At 46.5% G+C, this 10,984-nt stretch overlaps 1 protein-coding gene across 2 annotated transcripts in view; it reads right to left on the minus strand.

Moving 5' to 3' along the window:
• The window catches only part of POLE2 (DNA polymerase epsilon 2, accessory subunit), a 28,056-nt gene extending 18,120 nt beyond the window's left edge, over positions 1–9,936 (minus strand). For both annotated transcript variants that reach the window (XM_044765580.2, XM_070504304.1), the window contains exons 1-6: positions 9,796–9,936; positions 6,678–6,778; positions 5,823–5,898; positions 3,732–3,809; positions 3,511–3,604; positions 13–87 (exon numbers count right to left, since the gene is read on the minus strand). In XM_044765580.2, coding sequence (XP_044621515.2) covers positions 13–87; positions 3,511–3,604; positions 3,732–3,809; positions 5,823–5,898; positions 6,678–6,778; positions 9,796–9,863 — 492 coding nt within the window. In that variant the 5' untranslated portion in view covers positions 9,864–9,936. The remainder of the gene's footprint in view (positions 1–12; positions 88–3,510; positions 3,605–3,731; positions 3,810–5,822; positions 5,899–6,677; positions 6,779–9,795) is intronic.
• Positions 9,937–10,984: the final 1,048 nt, after the last annotated feature.

Below are 10,984 nucleotides of genomic sequence, written 5' to 3' on the forward strand. Positions count from 1 at the left end.
TAATGTTCTAACCTGGAATTTGCTTCCGCTTTCATCAGGGTGAGAACCAATCACTGGAGGAGTAAATAATTCATGTCTATGGGTCCGCTATAAAAAAGAAAGATTCACATGAATTGCTGAAGCAGAATTTTAAAATTAAGATTCATTAAAATAATACCCTGATGAAACTGTCCTTAAACTAATGTTACTATGACTTATTCTCAACAAATTTGAAAACCCATATAATTTAATGTACAAATACCTACAAAGGTAATTTTAAAAATAATCTTAGGACTAGCCCCAGTGGCCTAGTGGTTAAGTTTGACATGCTCCACCTCGGCGGCCTGGGTTCCACTCCCAGGCACAGACATATACCACTCGTCTCTCGGTAGCCATACTGTGACAGTGGCCCACGTACAAAAAGAGGAAGATTGGCAACAGATGTTAGCTCACGGTGAATCTTCCTCAGCAAAATAAATAAATAAATCAATAAATAATGAAATTATTAAAAATAATTTTTTTAAAAGGTCTCCTGTGTGCCTGGCAGCTGTGCCTCTGGGCTGAGGACATGAAAACAACAAGCAAGTTCATCCTGAGAGCACAGGGACTAGTGAGAGAAGTGTCAAGAGGCCCCCCCACAACAGAAGACCCCAGGCAGAGGGGCCACCCAACAACATCCCAAAGGATGAAGAAGACTCTGCTGGTAAGAAACAAAAGGAGGCTGAGACAAGTCAGAGCAAGGGATGCATCCCAAGTCAAGAGTAAAGGAGCGTTTAGGAAGCGATGCGAGCTCTGTGCAGTGGCATCGTGAGGTGCGAGGGCAGAAGGTCAGACGCGGCAGGAGATGAGCTGGGGCATCTATTTGGGCAGCATCCCCCCACTGTGGGCCCTGTAGCTGAGGCAGGGCCAGTGCTCCTCCCGCTTCTACACAGACCACCATGGCCTAGCGGATCAAAGCACTCCATCCCCTTGGCCAGTGAATGGTTCAGGGTTGAGCAAGGGCCTTCAGCTGGGCCAATAAGAGACTTCTGCCAGAACTACTAGAAAAGAGGAACTCTCTTTCCAAGAGTAGCCACGGCTGCTAGTGGCCCTCTCTGCCACCTCATAGGGAGGGCTTGTTTGAAAGTAAAATCAATTTTAAAAAAGTGCTGGGAGACGGAAAGAGGTAGCTGTCTCATGACACAGTGTGAGAACCTGGAGGCAGACATGCTTGAAACTGGTGGGCCTCTAGACTTCTCCACAAGTCAATAAATTCCTTTCTCTGTTTTAGTCACTTTGAGTTTCTGTGACCTCCAGTGAAAAAGCCCTAACAACACAGACTTTGTGTGCCAAGTCGAGAAGTTTATCTTCTAGATAATGGAGAACAAAGATTCTGAAGTAGGATAATAATAAAAATCAGATTCAATTTCAGGAAGACAACTGCAATAAAAATATGAACGGACTAAAAGTCAACCCTTTTATTTCACAGACAAGAAAAAATTAGGCTCAGAAGGGTTAAGTGACACACCCAAAATAATATGGTAGGCTTTAAAACATAATTTGTACAAAGAAAGAAAAAGGAAATGTGGTATTTACTGCACGTCTTCTCTGTGCGAGGCACTGTGCCAAGTGTGGCAGAGGAAATAAACAAGGAGCCTGCTGTCCGATAACAGGGACAAGCGCAAGGCAGGGCCAAGTCCAGTAAGCGACGTACACGTATACTGGAGGTGCCAGTGGATTGAAAGCAGGAAGAGACTGCATCAAACTGGAGGTTGAATGCAAGAGGGCTCCAGAAAGGAGGAGGAATTTGAGAACGGCCTTCCGGAATTAGGAGGGTTTCAACAACAGAGAGGAGAGAGAAGAGCAGCCTGGAGAGTGGACAGTATAAGCAAAGTCACAGGACAAGTGCAGAAACAGAAACAATGATTCCGTATTTCAGCGTTGGCTCCAGCACAGAGTATGCTTAGAGTAAAAGTAGAGATTAGGCCAAAAATGTGTGACAGATGATGTCAAATATTAAGTACAATCTGTATGTAACTCATTAGGCAGTAAAATTCCTTGAAAGACTTCTGTGCAAAATCATGACAAGCACAGAGCTACGCTTCGGGAAGATGAACGCGGCCATGTCACGCAGGTGACAGAAGCAGAGAGAGAGAATCCTTAGTGCTCATTCTCTCCAACCTTTTCTCAGTACTTATTCCTGCTGACCGTCTTCTCCTTGGAAGCTTCGTGAGCTCCTGCCATATGAGCCCCATCCCAGCCTGGCCCCCACACTCCATGCGCTTCCCTTTTCTGTTGCTTCTCTCTCCCGGGTCTCCTCCCTGCTGTTCCATCTACTACCCTGGGCAGATAAATCTCTCTACTCAGATCTCCCCCTTTAGCTCCAGATGCACATTTCAGCCGATAACCTACTAGCAACCTGAACTCAAATATCTAAAACAGAACCTGCCATCATCATCCCAGACATACCCTTTTTCCTATCTCTTAACACATTACCATTTTTCCACCCGCCTACTCTCTCAGGCTCACAACCTTCCTTAATCCTCTGAGTCTTCACTCTCTCCCTCCTCCTTCGCTTCCAGTCAGTCACCATGAACTTCGGCTCCCACTGCACTGGTTCTGTCCCCTCTGCCTCCCCCCGCAGCCTCCTTCACCCTGTCATTACCAAGCCCTCCTGTAAGGCTTCCCTCACACTTCACCCCAAGATCTGCTGGTAGAGGAAGTGCTCAAAAAACCCAGCTGTGACTGAGTCTCTGGAATCCCACGGCTCCTTGTACAAGAAACAGAGGCCCACTTCTCAGAGTTGCAACTGGGTGCTTCCACAATGTGGCTGTCCCTGGCCTTTCCACACGTATCCCCCGCTACTCCTCTTGGTGACCCCTCTTCTCCATGCAAAGTGGACTGACCGCTCGTTCCTTCCTGCCGAGCCCGCGTTTCCCTTTACTTTTCAGACAGTGCCACCACTTTCCCCCGACTCCACATGACCAGAGCACTCCAGGCCCAGGACAAACGCCATCTCCTTGAAACCTTGCCTCATTTTTCTAGTGAATGCACTCTGCTTGTATCTCTGTTATAGCACATTTATATTTCATTTCTGCAAATGTCTAACTTCACTGAGTGTAAGGTGCTAGAAGCTAGTGCAGTGCACTAGGCAAAGGCTGGCTCCAGAGTCAGACCGAGTTCAAACCCTGTCTCCGCTTACTAGATGGATCTCTGGGCAGGTTACTAAGCTTCTCTAGACCTCGGAGCCTCTTCTGTAAAATGGGAATAATAACAACATTTATACATACACTGATGATGTGATGATTAAACAAGGTAAATAATGTCTGTTAAGGGCTAAGCACAGGCCCCAGCATATCAAAAGCATGGAAGGAACATCGGGTGCCATTTTTATCATCATCCTGATTACTAAGGAGAAAGTATGGATTTTTATTTCTGCATCCCCTATATGGTCTCAAACACAGAGAGCCCAACAATAGTCTATTGAATGACAAAAGTTAGACTACACAATTCCATCCTTTGATTATCCCTGAGTCTTACCCCCCAACTTACCTGGTGCAAAATGGTATATCGTTCACGAAACAGCTCTGCTTTATCTCTTGCTGTTCCAAATAAATTTGGTGCAGGGTGGTTGGTCATTAAAAGACTAGATAAAAAGGAAATATCATTTCTGACTATCATAATATACTAAAGTAGGCCAAATGAAACATGAGACTATTTTGAAAAAAGTATACATCTGAAATTATCTTAAAACCAATAGATGGTATACTTACGGAAGAAACTTTTTTCTCTCTGAATTGTACACAAAGCGTGGAATATCAAATGCTCCTATGATATTGAAAATATGTTCTCTGAAAAACATCCCACAAAAACACAGACCCAATTTACTAAAACATAAGTATTCTAGGTAAACATGAAAACTCATATTATAATATTATGTTACACATACTACTTTTCACTGGTCATGTACACAATTTGTTATAGTGTCAAAAATTATATGGGGGTAAAATTTTTAGCTTGTGATTTTCCTTTCAAGAGACAAGAAAGCATTGCCAATACTCTCAAGCAAAAGACAAAATTAATCAAGTTCACTTCTAAGTAAGAATGTCATCTGTCGAAAAGAGCATTTACATATAAAATAGTCACATCATAAAGAAGTCTCTCCCCGGGGCCTGCCCAGTGGCGCAGCAATTAAGTTCACACATTCCGCTTCTCGGAGGCCTGGGGTTCGATAGTTCGGATCCCAGGTGTGGACATGGCACCACTTGGCACACCATGCTGTGGTAGGTGTCCCACATATAAAGCAGAGGAAAATGGGCATGGATGTTAGCTCAGGGTCACTCTTCCTCAGCAAAAAAAGGAGGATTGGCAGTAGTTAGCTCAGGGCTAATCTTCCTCAAAAAAGAAAAATGTCTTTCCCCATATGCCATATGTACTACTTTTATGAGCTAAAATATTATTAAAGGATATGATTCATTTTCAACAATTTTTTAATCCAAAATATTATGCAAAAGTGTCCCAGGAAAAGTTGTAAAATAGAAAAAGGACCCCCAAAATTCTGGCCATAGCCTTGACACTTACAGTATTGCAGAAGGAACATCAACAAAATAATTTTACTTTCAGACACTGTTAATAACATAATCATGTTTAAAAGAGGTTTTAAAGAATTCACAGCACTACTGCATAAATATTCCAACCAAAAAAATCTTCTCCAAAATTATATCTGGTCATCACCCAAATCAAAAACGGTCAAAAAACATTCATGCTAGCCCGGTGATAGCACTAAGTGTACAGCAGCAGAGAATCTGGACTTGAAAAAACCTAGAATCCAGCCACAGCTCCACCTTTCCTGGTGGATCAATCTTGGCAAATTATCTAACCTATCACGCCATTTCTTCATCTATAAAAATGAGAGCCTCTCTCTTGTGCTATAATATAATGACTTTCTGACCATTTACCATTCAGTCCCCACGGCCCTCTACGTCAGCTGACTGTAGCATATCAACTGCTTGACAGAGACAACAGATAACTTTAATGCCCATTTTAGGATTCTAATCCTTTCACTTCCATGCAATCATTTTGAATTTCTATTGATGGCTCTAGGGGCATCAATAGCCCCTAGCACCGTAAATAATGAGTTTGCAAAGGTAAAATTAAAATTCCTCGATTTCTCTATGTTTTAGCGGCTCTAATAAGTGCAACAGGGAAAAGATTAAAACTACCAACCAAAGTAAGGTCATGGACTCCTTTCAATGATTTCCGTTGCCCAAATAGGAAAAAATTACTAAAGTTAAAACTATCTCCCTGTCCATTTTTCCTAATGTTTCCCTCCCAGTTAAACCCCGTGAATTTGGAAAGAAGTATTATATTCAAAGGAGGAGAGACAAGAAGGACACTAGGGAAATAAAACCCAGAAAAATCACTGCCTTCCACATTTCTAACTCTAATAGCATGAGAAAGGGGCAAGAGTCATAAACTGAGGTTCTACCCTCACTTGCCATTCACCATGTGACCCAAGGTAAGTCACTGAATTCTCCGGACTCAGCACTTTCCTGAGAGCAAAAGTAAATTGTACTTCTGAATGTTCACTTCAATTCATTCATAGCTTGCAGAATATAAAGTCAGATCAGTGGGTAAGTGGCAAAAGTTGGTAATGGTACAAACACCACTATCGTCTCAAATACTACGAAAAAGTGAGTCCTTTAATAATGAGGTTTATAATGCAGGCTACCACTTAAAAAAGAAACACTGAGAAAAAAGACCACTGCAGAAATAATGACCAATAATTATTATCCCAATAAAATAATGCAAAATAAGCACTCAACAACACCTCCACGGGGAGGAAAGTCTGTTTATCCACATACATAGTTTCATCCACAGACTGACTGCACTCCTGGACGGCCGCCTCCACTGCAGATCGTTCAATCATGTTTGATGACACTGAAAAATTTCAAAGTCAAATTTTAAAAAGAGGCATAAAAATCAGTTCTTTCCACAGATAGCTTTTTTCCTAAAAATAACCTGCAAACACCAATTCTGATACTTTCATTACATAGTTTTTAGGAGGAAAGAAGTGTTAGGTCAGAATAACAAAAGCTGTATCTCAAATACCTTAATTTCCACACTTAGGTACACACGTAATACCTTAATACACAGTCAAATGCATTACTTCTCTTAGTCCTGCTTAGTAACATAAATTCAGTTATAAAACACTCCTGTAAGAGCAAGCTGCACCCACGTCTATGATTCAGTGCTCTAGAAGAGTATTTCTAGAAGAGTATTTTTTTCTAGAAGAGCATTTCTCCTTTGTAGGCCCATGCTAGGGTAAAGGTCATGTATTTAACAAAAAGATGCCTAAAGAAAGGCTGAAGAAGGCAGAGTTAGCCCTGCTCACTTACTCTTTTTCCCCCTAAACATTTAGGAGCAGCTAACTTAAGTAACAGGCCTGCAGAGTGACAAAAGGGACCATAAAGGACCGGGTCAAAGCCAGAAGTCAAGTGCAGAAAGACGGCGGTGACAGCTCCACAGGGGCAGAGCTGTTGAGAGTCTCCAGCGGAACTAGAGGTCCCGCCAGGCCTGGGAAGAAGCGCTCGCAGCAGCCTGGCCCGTAACGCGGGACATCTGCATGCGGAATCCACCTTTCTCCTTCAGCCTACAGACCTAACTGAGGATGCAGACCTACACAAACAGCTGAAGAGCTATCAGAAGACGTCACCTACAGGGCTGCTTTTCAACCGCATCGATGATCTTTTCCAGCGCATCTTCAAGCTCTACTTCACTGACAGACTGAAGAGCCTCTGTGAGGTACTTAATCGCCTCACTGATAAGAGAGGGAAAGAAAAGACAAGGCAGGTCAGTGGTAATTAAGGCTAAAAGTTTTATGCCAAAACTAGCAAACACGCATCCATCTGGATTGAAAGTAGACCCACTCTCTCCTCCCTGCAAGGAGGGCTCAACTTTCCTGTGCTTCTTGGACAAATTCTTCCTTCGATCCCCTGCCAACATCACCGTTCTTACAGCCCCGAAGCACGTCCTTCTACGAAGAAGCCTTCCTAGTCCAGCCCACTGCTGCCGTCTCCCCTCCCTCCTGAAACGGTTAAAATCCCCCTTTCCCACACCTTAGAGCTGATGCACCACAGTCACCTCGTACTAGTCATTGCCTCACATTTAAGGCAGGGCTCCGTCTGCTTCAACGTTCTGAACATAACACTCAAACATGTATTTATTAATCTGATAATGCATTCCCTTAAAGTAAATTCCAGTAATTTCAATAGTAAAATCAGAAAAACACTAGGCTAGAGAAAACTTTGACATTTGGATATGGTCATAGAAGCAACGCTCATGTTAAAATCACATGAATCGGGGCCGTGGCCGAGTGGTTAAGCTCTCTCGCTCCGCTGCAGGTGGCCCAGTGTTTCGTTGGTTCGAATCCTGGGCGCAGACATGGCACTGCTCATCAAACCACGCTGAGGCAGCGTCCCACATGCCACAACTAGAAGGATCCACAACGAATATACAACTATGTACCAGGGGGCTTTGCGGAGAAAAAGGAAAAAAGTAAATAAAATCTAAAAAAAAAATCTAAAATCACATGAATCCCCTCACCTAAAAAAAACTCAATAAAGCTGAAATTTAAATTTAAAAATGACATGAATCCCTGATTTAAATATCACTGCTCAGAATGAGCACTGCCTACTTAATTAGCTCATTACATGCCATTCTGTATTCACAGCACACCACTTTACACTTTACGTCAATATTATTGTTGGAGTCATCACACGACTTGTTCTATACCTCTGGTTGCTTATTGAATGTTTCATGTGTGGCTGCCACACCCCTCCAATTTAGTATAGATGATGCTTCTTGAGAACCGGAGCTGTGTCATCCTTCGTCAGAGTGCTAAGAACACTCAAGGTGGCCCATAAACACTTGATGATTAAGTCCCTACAATCACACACTTATTGGGTGAATCCTGGGACAGCTCTTAGGATCTTAGGGCCTTCTCAAGGCCCGTGAAGCCATAGAGGCGCTGGCCCCTGCTGAATCTCACTAGACTCAGCCAGCATCTCTGGCCTTCCTGGGGCTCTCCTGCCGCCGGGGCTTGACATGGTCATTTCCCCTCATTCTTCCCTTCACCTACTCAAGTCCTGCTCATCCTTCAACACTCAGCTCAAACCACTTCTTCAATGAAGCCTTCCTTGACTCCAGAGCAGCCACCTTGTTATACATTATCACAGAACTTCTTTCACAATTGAACTTAAATTGTGAATTATTTAATGTCCACAGTAGACAGAGTTCTAAGATGACTCATAATGATCCACGCCTCCTGGTAATCACACCCATGTGCAATCCTCTCCCCTTGAGTGTGGGCTGGACCTAGTGACTTGCTTCTAACAATAGAATATAGCAATTGTGATGAAACATTTTACTGTATTGTAATTTTAAAAATAAAATTTCTAAAGTGACAAAATGTCACTTCCTTGATTAGGTTACAAAAGACTGTGACTTCTGTCTTGCTGGCAGAACTCTTGCTGGCTTTGGTGAAGCAACCTGCCATGTTAGAAGGGCCGACATGGCAAGGAACTGAGGGAGGCCTCCAGCAAACAGCCAGCAAGGACTGAGGCCCTCAGTCCAACAATCCTGACAGCCACTGAATGAGCTTGGAAGCAAAGCCTGCCCAAGTGACATCTGACATGACCCCATCTTGACGGCAGTCCCGTGAGAGACCCTGAAGCTGAGGACACAGCTAAGCCAACCTGAATTCCCGAACCACAGAAAATGTGAGAAAATCAGTGTGTATTGTTTTAAATCTCTAAGTTTTGGGGTAACTTGTTACGCAGCCATAAATAACTAATACACTATCTGCCCTGGGAGCTCCACAATGTCTTACTCTCTCTTGTCCTTCCTTGCCCCAGAACAGGGCTTTGCTGCTAACAGATCTCAGAGTATTTCTGACTGAGTTAATTAATGAATGACAGCTTAATATTAAGTCAAATTCTAAGTCAAAAAAAAGAAAAATTGATTGATCAATCGCTCATATTTTCAAAATGTCAGGGATCAATGAACATACTCATTGCTTTCTCCCAGGGCATATCCTTGTTCACCACTAACCCAAAAGCAAAGTTAAAAGGCCCGTAAAACTCATCCTTAAAGCAAAAACAAAGACACTCTCCACACACAGTAAGAGCAACCAAAACGTGGTACAGAAAAGTATATTCCTTCCAGCAGGTATTTAAACATGTAAAAAATATCAAATTCTAAAAAAGAAGAGGCAGATTTAACGAGAAAAATCTTGGAAAGCTTCACTCTCTAAGTCCTAGAAAACACGGATATGGCCAGGAAACCTGACTATCAGAGAAGTTCTAAAGGAAATCTTTAAAAAAATAAAAAACGAGGACACCTAGGAACAGGCTTCGAACCTGCCCACTTTTGAGCCCTCCAGGAATCGCACCCGACCCAAACTCGGGAGGGCGGGGAGGGCGCAACCTTCAGCCACAGAGCTGTCGCCGGCCCCGCACCGCCCTCTCCCGGGGCCCCCACCCGCGCTCAGCAGCGCCGGCGGAGGCTGCGACGGCCCCACCGTGCGGGCGAGACCGAGAGGAGCCCGGGGCACAGCGCCGCCCGGATCCGCCGCCCCCTGCGCAGCGCGGCGCGGGCCGGCCCCTCGCCCCGCCCGGCGGGCACTTCCCACCCCGCGCCTCGGGGACTCCGGGGGGCGTCGCAGCCCCAAGCCCGGGCCGGACCCGCCCCGCGCCTTAGAGCCTTTTAAGGGCCGAACCCCTTCTCCGCCCGCGGGGCGGCCTGACCCTGGCCCTCCCCTCCCCGCGGCCAACTCACCCGCGAAGGAGCAGGCCGCGCAGCTTGAAGGCTGACAGCGCGCGGCTCCGCAGGCGCTCCGGCGCCATGCTCGCGTTTTGGCGCCACGGCCGCGGCCCCGCCCCCGGGCCCCGCCCCTAGCCGCCCTGTCCCCCATTGGCCCCGTCCCTTCCTGACCCCGCCCCTAGAAGCCCTGTCCCTTCATAGCCCCGCCCCTAGCCGCTCTGTCCCCGCCCCTCGTGGCCCCCGCCCCTAGCCGCGCAGTCCCCTTTCGGCCCCGCCCCGCTCGGTCCCCTTCCCTGCTAGGGGCGCATGGCACCTCCCCCGGCCTGCGGGCTGGAGGCTGGAGCGGGAGACGACTCTGCCCTTTTTTGTCGCCCGGAGACTGGAGGCGACAGCGTTCTTCGATGGGGTCCGGTTGGGAACGTGCTGCCCTTATCCCAGGTCCCTCGCCGAGACACCCTCTCAGCTCAGCCCTCGACCTCCCGCGACCCGTCGGGCTCTGCTGGGACTGGGGGCCCCTGTGGACCACGGTCCCTCCTTCACACCCCCGGCAGTGCCCGGGGCCCCTGTGGACCACGTTCCCTCCTTCACACCCCTGGCAGTGCCGGGGGCCCCTGTGGACCACGTTCCCTCCTTCACACCCCCGGCAGTGCCCGGGGGCCCCTGTGGACCATGTTCCTTCCTTCACACCCCCGGCAGTGCCCGGGGGCCCCTGTGGACCATGTTCCCTCCTTCACACCCCTGGAAGTGCTCGCCATTGGGCCTCCCCCGATGTCCACTGGAAGCTACTACAAGTCGCCGTCACTGCCGCCCACCCCGCGTTTTATTTAGGTCGAGGGCTTCCTGCCCGCCAGGCGCTGTCACAAGCCCCGTTAAAGGTATCAATTGCTGTACTGCTCATCAAGCCGAATGAGCTGGGTGCTGTTTTTGTCAGCATCTTCAATCTAAAGATGAGGAAACTGAGACACAGAAATGGTAGATGGCTGGCTCAAGACGAAACGCTCAGTAGGTGGTGGAGGCAGGATTTGAACTCAGTCTGATTCCAGCAAGTGGGCTATTAATGTGCCGCACTTCAAAACGCTGCCTTCCATGAGTAAACCCATGAGTGCTTACAAGTGCACACGCAGCCTTGTGAAACGCGAGGACAATTTCTAAGTACTGATGTACAGGGACCTCCAGAGTATATGGTGAACTTAAAACAAAAAGC

The sequence above is a fragment of the Equus asinus genome, chromosome 2 (genome assembly GCF_041296235.1).
Source record: "Equus asinus isolate D_3611 breed Donkey chromosome 2, EquAss-T2T_v2, whole genome shotgun sequence".
NCBI lineage: Eukaryota > Metazoa > Chordata > Mammalia > Perissodactyla > Equidae > Equus > Equus asinus.